This window comes from Hipposideros armiger, unplaced genomic scaffold, assembly GCF_001890085.2.
Source record: "Hipposideros armiger isolate ML-2016 unplaced genomic scaffold, ASM189008v1 scaffold_48, whole genome shotgun sequence".
NCBI lineage: Eukaryota > Metazoa > Chordata > Mammalia > Chiroptera > Hipposideridae > Hipposideros > Hipposideros armiger.
In genome coordinates, this window is record NW_017731398.1 from 2,450,746 (window position 1) to 2,466,736 (window position 15,991).

Below are 15,991 nucleotides of genomic sequence, written 5' to 3' on the forward strand. Positions count from 1 at the left end.
GGTTGGTTGGTTTTCTTTCCTGGGAATTTTCTGAGAACAAATTTTCAAAATCTTCAGATTCCAAAAAATGTGAGAGTCCAAATTCTACAGTGTCCTGGAATTTAAGAATGTCTGTGGCGTATGGCGCCATGTCATGCTTCAAGCTGCTTATCGCTCTAATGTTTTATTAATGGTGGATGGTTTTATAGCCATGTGGCTAGACCATAAACGGCCTTAGAGGAGAGGGAAATTAAAGTCAGACTGGCAGCTTCCTCTAAAATAACAGAATAACATGTGGGGATACGCCGTGGTTATTAAGGGCATGCAAATCGGTACAAGATGTAATTATAAATTACTATGGCATGCAGTGGAGAGCAGAGTAAAATGATAAGTTTTAAGGAGAAAGATTTTTAAAAAATTTTTAAAAAGAAAATAGGCAGTCACATTTCTTATTTACCCCACCCCACCCCCTAGCTTGCCAAACATGTAGACGAGAGACAGAAATGCCTGCCCCTAGAACGGCCAGATCACCCTGAGCTGGGCAACTGTTGCCTGGCCTCATGCCATCACCTTCACTCAGTGGCCCTTTGCTGACATGTGGCTTCTCCCTCCAAACTCATGCGTGGCGTCCCCTTCTCCTCACCACCGCGTCACGGGACTCAGTGATGGGCTTCCGCGTACCCAGCCTCCCTACCCCGGCTGGCGCGGCACCGTTCGCCCCTGAGATCACACCTTCAGATGCGTCGTGTGCGCACCTGCAGGACACCTTCTCCAGGGCACACCGCCTCCAGGTCCACTCTTCCTCTCCCACCTTTGCCAGCATCCGCGACAACCAGCATCCTTGCCAACAGCCTGATAGCCCAGCAGCATCAGTGTCACTGACTCTTGTCACCTTGGCCTGGGACATCAGGACATCCCCACTGCTCAGCACTCAGAAGTGGCTTCCTGCTCCTCCGTGTCACTCCTGCTTATTTACCTGATGCCCAGCTGTCACCCCTGGTTCTTCCATACCTCCTCCCTGTCCCCAGATTTTCTGCTCTCGCACTAGAAACCATCCTCTCAGCTGGCATTCACCAGTCACCCACTTAGCCAATTCTATAGCCACATCTTTATGCTCTTCCTTAACCCGCTTCTCTGATCACCTCGTCCATCTGCAGCCCTGGTATTAACTGTCAGGTGGTTTTTGTTGGTTGGTTCCTTGGTCCGAGCTACGAGGATTTGCTAAAGGGAGTAACATCCCCACGCTAATTAGATGTAGTTCATATTAATGCTACCTGAATCTAGCTGGGTGGCAATGGGTTTTTTTTTGGTTTTTTTTCCCCTATTTCCTAAGAATCCCCTAGAAATTCACCATAGCAGCTATTTCCTACCTACTGCACGGGGCCCATGTTCCCATTTCTCTGTGGATGGACTTATCTTTGATTCCATAAGGACTACCAAGGCTATAGGTGTAACGTCCTTCCGACTTTTCTGTCTCCTGCATCTCAACCCCCTCTGCTCTCCAGATTGGAAAGGTAGTGTCTTCCTTATTGGCCTAATGCCCCCATGATGGAAGGGGGTCCAAAGACAAGAAAAAACAAGCCCAGCTGGGATCTTTCTTCCACTTCCAGAAGCATATCCTTATCCGTGCCTAGGGTTTAAGTGAAATCCATCCTCTTTGGAGGAGTGAGTTTTCTTATCTTGATTCGGACCATTTTCCTGTGCGGTGGGGTGGCCAGCAGGTGGGACAAGTGTCTTGAGCTCCCCCTAGAGGCCAGTGTTGCATGATGCAGTCCAATTATAGCTTCTGCCGCCTTTCCCCAAAACATTGCCTGTTTTTCTCCCACCTCAGCCTCAGATGCGTTCCTCCCCCAGATCTAGTGGCTGACAGTCTTCGCATTTTGGAAGGACCAACACAAACCCTATCTTCCCCAGTAATCTTTCTCAATTGAACTTAATCTCTGAAAGGTAATGGGACACTTGAGTCCAAATCCCAGTTCTTCTAGTGCCTCATCAGGTGACATTGGGCAGGTGACGAAGGTCGGGGGTGTCAAATGGAAAGGAACATTTGGGAGAATTGCAGACAATTCCTTAGGGTTAGAACATAGGTTCACGATGGGTTATGACCAAAGCGAACGCTTGAGAAGTTAGCTGTAGAGCATCTTGAACTCCGTGTGCTCGGGAGTTTAGATTTTATCCAAGAAACAAGTGACATAGTCAGATTTTATTTGGGTGTATTTACTCTGACAGCAGGCAGGGAGTCTAGTTAAGGGAATGTGGCACTATCTGGGCGAGAGAGCATTGCTCTGAAGAGGCTCTCAGAAGTCCCGAGAGAGGAACTGGCCCAAGCTGTGGAACCTGGCAGCGCCTGAATCCCCAATCCCCCGCCAGGCGCACCTGCTAACGGCGCTGCACTGTACCCAGCAGGAACAATTGCTAATGCCGGGTTGGCCATAGAACCAGCAGGGGCCACAGGGCCAGCTTTCCAACAGATGGACATGCATCCAGAGGGGGGAGCTGGGCTGCTTATGTGGCAGGTTCCTCACCAAGGCTGAGCCTTGCCCGCCGCCTGCAGACCCCCCCAGTCTGCCCCCTCACACCCCCTCACTGCAGAATCACCTGTGAACACATCGAGAAGCCTTTGTACAGGTGAACTGAGGGTGGGTGCTCCTGCTTTGGGGGAGCAGGGTCTGAGGGGTATCTCTTTGGCCCTCACCTGTTAACCGGAGCCGATGCCCAGGAACAAGTGAAAGCCAGCCTGCCTCTGACGGACTCTCAGATTGCCCTGTTGTTTTCCTGGCTGGACATGCCTTTGTCCGCTGATGACGGTCCTCCCTGAGAGCTTGTTACGTGCCCACTGCTGTGCCGTGCACTTGGTGTAAATGATCTGACCTGTCTGTCCTGTTCCTCTGACAAAGGCACTAACATTCCCCACAGTTTAAAGGTGAGAAAATGAAGGCTCAGAGACTTCAAAGGGCTTGTCCCAGCGGCGGCGCTGAGATTAAACTCGGGCGTGCCTGGCCTCAGAGTGCCTGCTCTGTCTTTTCTTCTTTGATCACCTGCTTCTCTTGGGTCCCCTTGCTCGTTTAACTGAACTGCTTGTTGTTCTGCTGCCCTTGGCCAACCTAGCCTCCTTCTCAGATCCTTCACATGCGTTCACCATGCCGTTCCCCCTCTCATGCTCCTGCTCTCGCTTCCTCCAGATCGGTGTCCCCATGGCTGCAAGCCACACGAGCTCCCCAAGGACGCTGGTCCTGCCAGAGGGTAGAGGCCCAATGTATCCGACATCCCCTTATTGATGTAAACATTTCACCATTGAACTTCATGCCTCCCCAAACCGGGGCTTTGTAAAATAACACGTTTTCACGCGATTCATTCAGACTTGCATTCTTTGCTGCTAAAGTCCTAGATAGTTGTGAAATTTACCCCGGTCTACCAGCGTATACTGTCATTCATGTTTTAATTCTCAAATGTTTTAGAGGAAAAACGATATATTTGTTGGCTTGTATCAGCCTTGGAAGATGACTGTCAAAAAGCTTTTATTATTGAGATAGTTGTTTGTGTTTTTTTCTCTTTCTCTTTTTTTTTTTTTTTCTTCTCTTGCAGAAATGAAGCCAGAGGTGAAGCCAAAACCTGGTGAGCAGGGCCCTCAGATCCTGGGCGCTCAGAGTGTCTACATTCAGACGAGGGAGGAAAAGCGTATTAACCTGACCATCGGCAGCCGGGCCTATTTACTGCCCAACACATCCGTGATTATTAAATGCCCCGTGCGACGATTCCAGAAATCCCTGATCCGATGGGAGAAGGACGGCCACTGTCTTCAGAACTCCAAACGACTGGGCATCACCAAATCGGGCTCACTGAAGATCCACAGCCTCGCAGCCCCTGACAGCGGTGAGTACCGGTGCGTCGCAGGCTCTGCCCAGGAAACCATCGTTCTCAAGCTGATTGGAACTGACAACCGGCTCATCGCGCCCCCAGCCCTAGGTGAGCGCTCCGGGGAACATGCTGGGATGGACCCCAAGGACGCCGACACTGTGGGAGCCACATGGCATAAAATGAGGCAGATGTGGACAAACAAAAATGAGCTTTACCTGGACGACGGCCAAATTAATAACCAGCCTTTCCTGAGAGCCCTGTTGGGCCACTGCCGCAGTTCTGCAGGAAACCCCAGCTCCTGGGAGTTTAAGAACAAGCAGTTCGAAGCAGCAGTTAAGCAGGGAGCATATAGCATGGACACAGCCCAGTTCGATGAACTGATAAGAAATATGAGTCAGCTCATGGAGACCAGAGAGGTCAGCGATGACCTCGCATCCCAGATGATATATCAGCTGGTGGCCGGGTTAGCCAGGGCGCAGCCAGGACCCACGCAATGGAGGGACATCCAGGAGGAAGAGCCTCCTGCGGCTCAGCTGAGAGGGGAGACAGGAAGTGTGCCCCAAGGCTCGAATGTGAAAAACTCAGGCAAGCTGACATTCAAGCCCAAGGGACCAACTCTCGTGAGGCAGAGCCAACCCACCTCAGTTTCGTTTAATAAAACAGTAAATTCAAGGATTGGCAACACGGTGTACATTACAAAGAGGACCGCGGTCATCAACATCCTGTGTGAGCTGACCACCCCCAGTGAGGCCACGTACACGTGGACCAAGGACGGAGCAGCGTTACAACCCTCAGATAAGTGCGTAGAGTCAGAATTCTGCGTTCAGTGTGCAATTCCTTCTTAATGGTTATTCCAGTTTTCCTGAAACTATTTTTCAAATTCCTCCTCCTCAGAATGTGTTTCCAGCAGGATTCTTTAGGAAAGAACCTCACAAATGCCAGGAGGTGTTTTTCACGCATGCGTTGGAATTTTTAAAGTTAAACCTTGTCGTCACAGTCACTGTCACATAGGTGTGATAAGAGACCAGATACAGGTAGTCTGAGTTGGAGCGTGTACAGTTTCTCTCTTTGCAGGGCACTTAACATTGAAAACTAAAGTCAATATAAAGGCATTAAAAGAGGAAATGTGTTTGCAGGCCGCATCCTGCATTGTGTGGGAACTGCAAATCTGAATTCACAGTGCCCATCCGTATCTAGGACATGTGGAACCTCATTTGAGCTTCCATTGGCCCCGCGAATTGGTCAAAGCGGGGATTAATAGTTTTCTGTGACTTCACTGAGCAACAGAATCCCATAACTTAAATCATGGCCAGTCAGAACCAGGGACCACGTCTCCTGCACCCCACCAGCGGTGTCTGAATATCTACACCAATGACAGCCTTGCTAGAAAGATTGGGTATCTGAGGTAATTCTCTATATCATGCAGCTTTTTACGTCATAAAATCCAGAAGCATAAACTGATACAGATTGGAGTGTTTTTAGGTGTTCAAAACAAAATATGTAATCATATTTTATTGTTTGGTGACCCCTCTGCCAGTGCACAAATACTGCATTTCATTCGCATTACATAAAATGTAAAGCGAGTGTGCTTTTGCATTCTTCACTGTCTCCAAGTCTTGCTGTTGGTGCACATAAAACTAAAAATTTTCCTTTTTTGAATTTGCATTTAAGACCTCAAGCTGCACCTCATCTGCCTCTAGGGATTGTTGAGAGACACAAACAAACAGCAGATGTGAAATTGTTTTGCAGTCTCTGAGGTAGTTTAAAAATGCAAGTTTTATTTTCATCGTTCCTTTTGTGCATTGAGCCTAATATGTTAAACATCAGAAGAAATCTAGGTAAAATTCAGTTTTTTTTATAATTATAAATAAAATTATTAGGCCATGTCTTAGACTGAAAAGGTACAACAATTTTTTTATTTTTTTTTACCCTAGAACTTCACACACAAGCATGTAATGAAATTTTAGAAGTGGAATAAACCTCCCAGATCAACTAGCTTAGCGGTTCTGAAATCTTTTGGTCTTAGAACCCCTTTTAATGATTGAGGAACCTAAAGATCTTTGGTTAATAGGAGTTATAGTTATTGATGTTTACCATATTAGAAATTAAAACCAGGAAGCATTTTACAATATCTGTTTATTAATCCATTTAGAAACAACAATAAGTCCATTACATGTTCACATAAATAACATGATTTTTGAAAAGCAATATTTTTTAAAAAATTACTGATATCAACGGCATCATTTTACATCTTTTCAAACCTCTTTAATATCTAGCTTAATAAAATACATGTGGACTTTCACCCATGCTTCTGCATTCAATCCATTGTGAAATGTTTGAATTGAAGCTTCTAGAAATATTTGACCTCCTACAGATAAGTTAGTTGGAAAAAGAAGGAATATTTTAATAGTCTTTTCAGATAATTGTGGCTATTCTTCTTTGATACTTCACTAAAACTGGACAAGTGATAGTTTCTTAAAGGTTAAATGAAATGTTGACTGTAAAACCATATTAACAAAATTTTGGTACTTGGTCACAACAAAATCTATTAGTTACCTTGCACTTTGAATTGTGCAAGGTTTTATAACATCACACATCGGTCATTTAGAAAACATTGACTCACTGAGTTATGCAGATCTTCTAAATGTTGACACATTTCATTAAAAATATAAAAAGTACACACATTCATTAATAGCAGTAGCCATCTCATCAGACAAGCCTTTGAGTGTTGGGAAGCTGTCAGGTTTACAAAGGAGAAGACTAATTTTCCGAAATTCTATTTTTCACTTGAAAGTTCGAATTTCATCATTGGCAACAAGTACTGCTAGTTGTTTTCCTTGAATTGGCCAGCTCATTTTTGTTTATTAAAAAAAAAAAATCTGCCGAATACCCAAGTCTGAATAATCATGGTTTGTCAGCCATTCTCTCAGGACACGTGGTGTTCCGTGACAGAAGACACTATTTCATCTCGCAGTTCAAACACTCACAGCAGAAGTGCATTGGGTGTACTTCCGTTTTGTCATTCAGAATATTAAAAACGTGTGTGCCCAAGGGTCGTAAAATTAATAAGGTTCATTAAGGATATTCGGGCATTTTAGGAAATGCCCGAATGTCCTTAATGAAGAAAAATGGGCATTTTTGTTTTTCTGCAAAGAATACAGTGACTGCTGCTACACGTTGGTGTCACTGCCATGGTTCCTGTGAGAGTGCCAGTGGTTTTTCCACCACTGCTTGTACTGTCTGTGCAAATGCCAACACAGTGATATAGGCAAATAATGGCTTAGCACTGTGAAGAAAATAGTTTTGACCTCAAGGACCCCTGGGGTCCGTGGACCATCCCTTGGGGACTGCTAGTCTAGTGCAACAATTCCATTTTAGAAACTGTAAGGAAACAGAGACTGAGAAAGTTGCAGTGGTGGTTGACCTATGGCCATGTAAGTCCTACAGGGATGTAACAGAGCAGGGTCAGTTTTAAGTAAATATTTGTTGAGTTGATTTGAAATAGTTTGACTTGATCAAATGGAATTAACATTCATTTCTGGGGCTGAAACTCCTACATCCTACTCAAATGTGTTTCTGCATACTTTAAGGATCAACCAGTTGGATCTGAACCAATTCCATATGGCTATTAAAAGTTTTTGTTTTTGAACATCTTTTAAGAGACTAAAAGAATAAGATCCGTGTTTATTCCCATGGTTTTCAAACTTACCTCATTAATTTTTTCAACTTATGTTTTGTTTCCTGTCCATGACAAAGGTTCTCACCTATAGAGCTGCCTTTCCAAATCTCATAAATCTTTTCAGTGGACGTAATGGAGGAATGGAATTGTGTTTCTGAGAGCCTGTCTCCTGTGGAGGAAACCCACATAGGCATGGAATACCATTGGGATGCTAGCTGAGTGAGAATGTCAGCTGGGAAGGGAAGGTTGTGGGTGGATTCACAGTTCGGGAAGAAAACTGTGGAAAGATGAGCTTTGTTAGTACTTCGAGTTACAAAAAAGGTGAAGCAGAGGCCATGGTCAGACTCCTTAAGGAAATCTGCCTGCTGGTTGTCCAGGTCAGGAGCTCATCCAGGCTAGATGTGTGGGTGGCCCCTTCTGGCTCGGTAGATGCATGTGTGCTCAGCTATTTCGTATCTGAATGATTTCTCATTGTGCTATTTAATTGAGACCTACAAACCAAAAGAATTACTTCAGAATTGCTAAAACCATACCAACATATATGTGAAATAACTTAGGCAAACTTTGTAGTATATTTTTCAAGTATAAGTTACTAGTTACACTTTCATTTTTTTTTTTTTAATAGGGGAACAGTGTGTTTCTCCAGGACCCATCAGCTCCAAGTCAAGTACTTGTTTCAGTCTACTGGGTTGTCGGAAAAGTCATGACACATTTTTGCAATGAAAAACATAGAGAAAATATGTCATGACTTTTCCGACAACCCAGTAGTTGTGGAGGGCGCACCTCCGTGGCCCATGTGGGAATTGAACCGGCAACCTTGGTGTTATGAGCACTGTGCCCTGTGCTCTAACCACCTGAGCTAACCGGCCATCCCAATATACTTTCATTTTTAATCGGCTCTTTCTTAATGGGAGTTTGACAGTGACAGTCTAGCCCTACACGTAGTTAGGTCTGCCCCACTCCCGGTTTTGTTCTGGACAATTCAGCTGATTTCTGCCCACTTTTGTATATGTCCCATGTGTATTGCAGGGGGCTTGCATCCCGCTAGCCACTGACCTTGTGCCATGTTTCTGTTCTATCCTGATCACTCATGCATGTAGTCATCCAAGGCTCGACAACATCACTGCACTAAGCGAGAATGCACAGCTGTGAATAAGATTTGGTCCCTGCTCTTGAAAAGATCACAATCTAGTGGGCAGAAATAGATATTTCATCAAATAAATACATGAACCAGAGCAGAGGAAGCCCCGAGGGAGCAGAAGATAACTCGAGGAGTATTGGGAAAGGCTTTACCGAGGAAATTACATCTGATCCAGGGCTCGGTGGGTAGGTCGGAGTTTGCCAGATGGGGGGAGGGAAGGACATTCCAAATAAACTGAACAACTTATGCACAAGCTCGGGCTGATGAAAGATCATGGAATGTTCTGGAAACTGTTAGAAGTTCATTCTCACTGGAGCAGAAGGCAAGCAACGTGAGGTGACAGGAAATGAAGATGTATGTGGCGCAGCTCAATTCCTGAAGCAACGTACCGTATTTAGCAGTCACAGCAGTCCCTGAGTTGCTAAGGCCTGTGAAGTAGGATGGGTCAGAGGAGAACATAGTGTATGGACCTCTGACCCAGATGGTCTAGGAGCAGCTTCAAATAGTGAAGAAAAAATTTACCATATTTCCCCATGTATAAGGTACACACCCTTTTTCGAAAAATTTGGGGTCTGAAAACTGGGTGCATCTTATACAGTGGTTGTAGATTATTTTTTTTACTTGCATTTCCCACAAGTGATGAGTTGTATGAATTTTATGATGAATAAAACTTGAGTTCAATAACTTTATGTAATACATTTTTTTTTCAAATTTCAGGCCCCCAAATTAAGGTGCGTCTTATACATGGGGAAATACAGTAAATAAAAGCAGAACAAGCACTCTTTCTTATCCCCTGGACAATTATCTCATCTGTTAGGATACCCATGACCAACTCGGATTCTCGGAGTGGTATTTCCTTGTTTATGAGTGTCAGTGATTGAGAAACCATGGGGAACTCCTAGAGTTCAGCCCGGGTTCTGAACAGCATGGTCAAAATCCCCTATAAGGCAGCCTTAGCATTGTCCCCTGCACTGGTGTCTTCCTCCAGTGACAGTGACACAATTATTACCAGGCAGCCTTAACGAAAGGCCCACTGACTTCCAGTGGGAAAAATCCCTATCTGCAGTTGGTTAGGAAGGATTTGGGCAGAAAATGAGGGTTTAACATCCAGCAAACCACGGATTGCTAATTTGTCTTTTAAAAAATGTGATAGATACAGCTCTGACTCCATCTGGAAAAGTCTAATCTCTATTCTCATGCAAAGTAGGAGAGGGAGACTGGCTCTCCAGGCACCATCTATAACAGCTCCATCTGCCATTTCAATGAGTTGAAGCCAAGAGGACAGACTTTTCCACCCTCTGGCCTAGGTGGTTTTTCTGCCTATCCCACGATGTTTGACAAGGTCATCCTCAGAGTTCCTGGCCAGCCTAAGGCCTCCAATTTTTCAGTCTTCTTTCTCTGTGACTTGCTGTGGTTCTAGAGCAGTTGAATGTGTTCAGTGACACCGTCCTCTTTCTAACGGTTCTACAGAATACTGTGGTCCGGAACGGGGAAGTTACAGATCCGGAACCCTACAAAGAAGGAACAAGGGCTGTATGAGTGCTCTGTGGCCACTCGTCTTGGTTCCGATGTGGAAAGTTCCTCTGTGCTGTATGCAGGTAATCAGCCCGCTGCTGAAACATGGATTGCCTGGGTTTGGATTTTGTTTTTGTTTTTAACATTAAACGCTATAGCAGCAGAGTTACCTGTGGGGTTTGTTAAAGCGCAGACTTCTAGACCCCGTTTCCAGAGGTTCTGACCCCGTAGGCTTGAGATGGAGTCCTTGATTTTGTGTTTTTTACATGCCCCCAGGTGACGCTGTTGGAGAGCTCACTTTCTAAGAATTGGGAATTAATGAGACAAGGATTAATTGGCAGTGTCGATAGTATGGACTTCTCATGTTTAAAGTGCCATCAGCCAAGGAAGGAGAATAATTGTCCTGTCACTGAAGTTATATACCGCCCAGGGGTATGCCTACCAAGCCTTAGAAACACTTACAGGAAGTTGTAAATTAGTGCGTGTCTTCCAGGACGCAGCGATGCGGTTTTAATATTCAGTGTGCTTTTATTACGAAGGAACATTTTTTAGGCAGTAAAGTTGTAAATGGTGTTTCCTTGTGACAAGCTCATGTCCTGGGATGAAAAATAAAACAAAAGCCACCCTCCTACTCCCTGCACTGTGGCCTCTGGTGTGTGTGTGACTCCAGTGAGTGGGCTAGGATGGGCAGAGGGCTGAGATTGGAGGTTAGAACCCAGCGTTTAGACAACAAGCCTTGAGCTTTGTAGCAGGCACCTAGAAATGGAGAAGGTTGGACCAGCTGAATCTCTGTGGCCTGACTCTTAAGTCCCTTCCCTGGGCCACGTTCCTGCGGTGAGGCCTTTAGGCCTTGCTCCTTCCAGGTGGTTCTCTCCTGTGAGCCTCACGTCCTTTCCAGAAAACATCAGTTCCCAGGCTCTGGAATTCCTGGGAGGAATAGAAGCACTTCCTGTAGCTTGTGAGTCTCCCCTTCAGTCCATCCCAAAACAGCTCAGATTCCCAGGAGAACTGGTACAAGTTCCAGGGGGCCAGGGGACAGGCTACAGCCCTCTCCCGGCCCGAGGGTTCCCATCTTTTCAAATCTCAGGGTACGCCCCAGACCCTCCAGGACAGAATGCAACATTTGGTCACCCAAGCATGGCCATTCCTGAAGGGTCTTCCCTAGAACACGTGGTAGCCAAACAGCTAAACATCGTTATTGTTCATGCTGTAGGCATGGGTGATAACACAGGCTGAGGAACTGTGGCCTCCCCCTGCAGGAGCTCACATGCGAATGGTGGCGTGGGGAAACCAGCCATGGCAATAGCCATATAGAGGAACTCTCTATCCACATCCTCCCTGGGGTGTCGCCTGCCCTGGCCCCCACATGCTTCCATATTCGTCCTGCTTTAACTCGCCCGAGGCTGCACAGTAGACACCTGTCCCGGCCCCACCTCACCTTCTCTACTTCTCAGGATCTTCCAAATCCCTTCTGTTTCAGATCATCAAAGAAGGATTTATTTGCCCTCCATTTTTATTATGAAACCCGGATATCCTCTGAGTCTGTATGTGGTTGTTGCAGTGCACCTTTGTGGGTATCTCTTTGACACTCTCCATCCATCTGTGTGTGTGTCTGTCCGCTGACCACCTCCAGGCTGTGCATATCCCTCCCGTGAGGTCCCAGAAGGCCAGGCCTCTGTGACCACGTGCAGCACGGTTTACCGAGAGCGGAAGCCTGAACCTAACATAGTGTCCTGTTCCCTTTGAATTAAGAGGCGCCCGTCATCTTGTCCATGGGAAGACACATCACCAGACCAGAGCACAGCCATCTGTCTGTCGTGGTTGGCGGCACCGTGGAGGCAGCCCTGCGAGCAAACGTGACCATCCGGTGTCCTGTAAAAGGTAAGTGTGGCCACCTCCAGCCCAGTGTTGCCAGGAGATGCCTAGACCTCAGCCTACAGGCTTAACAATGTGATTTTTCCAGCATGCTGACAGTGGATCTGTCCCAGGTGACCTCACACCAGCTCGGGAGACCAGTGTGTACAGTAGAATGCCGCTTGATTCATTTCCGGCGAGGGCTGCCACAGCCTTGCACACTGGCACATCATACTGGCTGGACCAGGACACCCTGGAGAACTATAGCTCCCCGGTTCCCCAGTTCTCACAGGTTCCCTGTGGTTACAGCCACTTCAAATGAGTCTTCTAGTCAGGCGGCTGCTTGGCGAGTGTGGAGTCTGAGCAGTTGAAGGGATTTGTTGAAAATCGTTAGACGTGTCCTCCAACTGCACAGCGCCGGCACGAGGCAAAGCCAGGTCTCCTGGCCTAGCCTCTCTCTATCCTGGACTGTCCTTGGGTGAGCAGTACCAGCCTCTGCCTCACTGGCTCTTTCTGCTTTGTTTACAAACCTCCTTTCTAACAGACTCATTCTTTCTTCAATAGAAATAATGCTTTCGGTCTGACCTCGCCTTAATCTCAGATGTTCTGCCTCTTTAAGCCACGGATTCTTAAGTCTTCACCTTAAGAATTTCCCACCCTGAGATCAGTGTTATGTGCTGTGTACATGTTCATTGTGTGGGGGCCGGGGGCCTGTGTGAATAGCTTTGATCTGTTTCTCAGACACACTGTGTACTCCTCAGAATTAAGGTCTGCTCTTTTAAGGTGACCTTGCTCATGTCCGTGATTTACTGTGCATTGATTGGAGTCTCTGCACGACTGGAGTTCCCTGGTCCCCACATTTTGCTGGGGAAACCTGTGGTTGCAGCCACTGAACAGGAGTCTCACCTGGGCCATGACCCAGAGAGCCCAGGGTAACTGGAGGAGCCTTAGCTGCTGCTCTCTCTCAGCCACATGTGAAGGTACACATAATGAGAGGCTCCTGGGACACATGCGTCCGACAGGCAGGCCCTCCCTCGGCCCCGGGTGGCCACTGGCTTGCCATGTTTCCACAACTGTACCTTTGGCTCCACAAACAGTGGAAATTTGCTAACCCCCAAGGTATTATTTTCCACCCCTTGGAAGTCCCTGCGGTGTTTGGCCTACACAGACTTTTGGAAAAAAAAAAAAATCGCTGCAGCCTCCCAACTGACTCCACCCACAGCTATGTGAGTTTTCTGGCACAAGGCACCGCCCATTACCAAACGGGCCTCCGTTCTCTGGCTGCAGCGAGGAGGGACGCAGAAGGGAACGTGGCAGTTGCCAAGCCACAAATGTCTAGAGTTACTGCAGCCCTACACCTGCGGAGGATTCTGCAAAACAGATCTGACTTCCATTAAGAGAAACCTCAACGTTTAACATTATTCCTCAATTTCTTACTTCCGCAATAGTTTAAAACCCGGCTTTCAGGGGGCTGAGCCATTGGGAGGGCAGCCTGCAGCACAGACCATTAAACTTTTTCGGGTTTCTTCTCTGGGTCAGGCCCAGCGTGTGGGCCACCTCTGTCCTCTCCCTGACTCCTGGCCCCTTGGCCCTGAGCCCCACGGCGCCCAGGGGCCTTGAGGGAGCTTCGTGGGGCTTCCCTTCTTCCTCTTCCCCTCCACATTCAGCTCTTATTAGAAATGGTCCCATCGGTCTGTCTTTACCTGGCAGGCGTGCTCTGCGGACCGGACCCCGGGAGCACATCAAGAGTCCTTTCCTTTTCAAAATAAACCCGCCTTGTTTTGAGCTCGGTGCCATTTTCAATGAACCTGTAGTGAACTTAACTGTGTTTTCTTTTGGGCAGAAGCCATAGCTAACTTAGCTTTCTTACGAAGATTCATCTTTTCAAAGACAGATGGGGAAGTTGATGAAAGGTCAGAAAACGTGTGTTTCACAGACAGCGTGGTCACTAGCTCGTGTATGAGCATAGGCGAGTCAAGTGAGCTTCCTGCCGTTATCTCTAAAGTAGGAAATATACCCTGTTGGTGGAAGAACGGACTTTTTCTTTTATGGATGAGGGCATTGTCACTCGAATGCTGCTTTATGAGATTACATTTTCATGTTGCACATTGAGGTGATTTTGGCAAATCCGTGGCACGGACCCACTGTCCTTTTGCTTTCCAGTTGCCCTTCAGATGTTTTTCACTCATCTATTCTGTACCTTTTAGACAGATTCATAGTTCTTTGTTACGGTCAAATATGCTTTATTTAACCCATGTGGTGTAGGTATCCATAACAACCCTCTCTAGTCACTCTGAGTTGATACTTCTAATAACTGTATTCAATAATAGAACCTGGAAATCTGTATGTCTAAAGGTTAAAAGTTCCAAGTTGCATTGTTCGTTTAAAAGTTTTTCTTTTAAAAATGAGAATGAAAAAAAAAGATTGTTAACTGCACCCTCTCTGCCACCTTCTGGTGAGAAAGGAAAGCTCATCGGAGGAAAATAACCAGTAACTATCAATAGCAACATTTCTTTTTTTCTCGTGTTCATGCTTCGCAAGAACATTGTTTATCCTGTAATTGTCTTATTGTGCGTGGATTCTGTGTTGCTTGGTTTTCTAGTTCCTGCAGCTTCTTGGAGGGGCACCCCATCTATCCCCATTTGTGCTGTCAAGTGTTCTTGTTGTGTCTCACTGAATTATTAGCTTTCTTCACTGGGTTTAATAATTTTCCTTACAGGAGAGGACTGGGAGAAAATTTTTGTGGTGCAGCAAGATTATGTGGTTAAATTCCTAAACGTAGCCTCATCTCCGACGATTATTTTCCCCCATCGAGTATTGGTTTATATTATAGAGTGTGGAATTTGATGGTAGTGATTTAACATCTTTGTCACAAACCCCTTTGACCATCTCTCCCCATGAAAGAACCATCTCTCCACAAAAGTTTGCGTATGCTTTTCAGAATACTTAAAAAGAAAACCTGAGAATAACATGCTTACTCCTGTTTTATGAACTCAACTTTTGGTGCTTTTTTACCGTATTCTAAATGAAAGCTCATTTATTTTTCTTAATATGTGTTATTTTAAATGTATCCCTTCTTCTCGACTATGTGTATCTGTTTTTAAAACCATATACAATCCTTGACATAGGTAAAATTATTTTTAAGCATATTTAAAACCTCTTTTTCAGCTCTGAAAGGTTATACCCCCCCACTCTTGTTTTTTGTTTGTTTGTTTGTTTGTTTGTTTTTACTTCTGCCCACAGAAGTCTTCCCAGCAACCTCCTCCCTTAAGTCCTGCATTCAGTCAAATGATCAATCATAGATGGTTGGAAATTCCACCCATTCAGCAGGCATTCACTAAGCCCAATCTAGTTTTTTAGTGTCCAGAGGTGAATAAAATCTGGGTTTTGCAGCTATGTAAACAAGGAAACTATGATATAACCAATGCAAAAATGTAAGTGTTTACAGAGTGCATCAGCCACACAGAAGAGAGACTAGCTCAGGCTTCTGATGGATTGGAGGAGGTTTACAGAATAGATGACATTGGGCCACTTGGAACGAAAAGGGAGGCCATTGGAAGCCAAAGAAACAGAATATATGCAAAAGCATAGAAACACGGGAGCGCCTGGCTCATTTGAAAAACCACAAGCATATCCGTGCAACTTAAAACGGAGGGTGTGAGAGAGAGTGAGAAAAGGTGGGTTTGAAAGTATATGTGGGGACCAGATTGTGAAGGGCTTTTAATGTCACGCTGAAGCCCTGGACTTCATGTTCTTGGCAGCCGGGAGACAAGAAAAGTTTTAAGCAGGGTAATGGTGTGAGCCCGTCTGTGTTTTAGAAAGAGCACGCTGCCTACACTATGGGTTGGAAAATGAGATGGAAAAGAGACTGCGCAAAGTTATAAATTGAACTCAGTGACATTTCATCAGTGGTCGTTGATTGGATTGTTGGGCCAGTCACTCAAGAGACTAAATTAAGATTCCAT

The 15,991-nt window shown here is 45.8% G+C and overlaps 1 protein-coding gene across 1 annotated transcript in view; it reads left to right on the top strand.

Moving 5' to 3' along the window:
- The window catches only part of ADAMTSL3 (ADAMTS like 3), a 206,349-nt gene that overhangs the window by 166,800 nt on the left and 23,558 nt on the right, over positions 1 to 15,991 (top strand). The window contains exons 21-23 of the mRNA XM_019640227.1: positions 3,565 to 4,636; positions 10,128 to 10,255; positions 11,925 to 12,053. Coding sequence (XP_019495772.1) covers positions 3,565 to 4,636; positions 10,128 to 10,255; positions 11,925 to 12,053 — 1,329 coding nt within the window. The remainder of the gene's footprint in view (positions 1 to 3,564; positions 4,637 to 10,127; positions 10,256 to 11,924; positions 12,054 to 15,991) is intronic.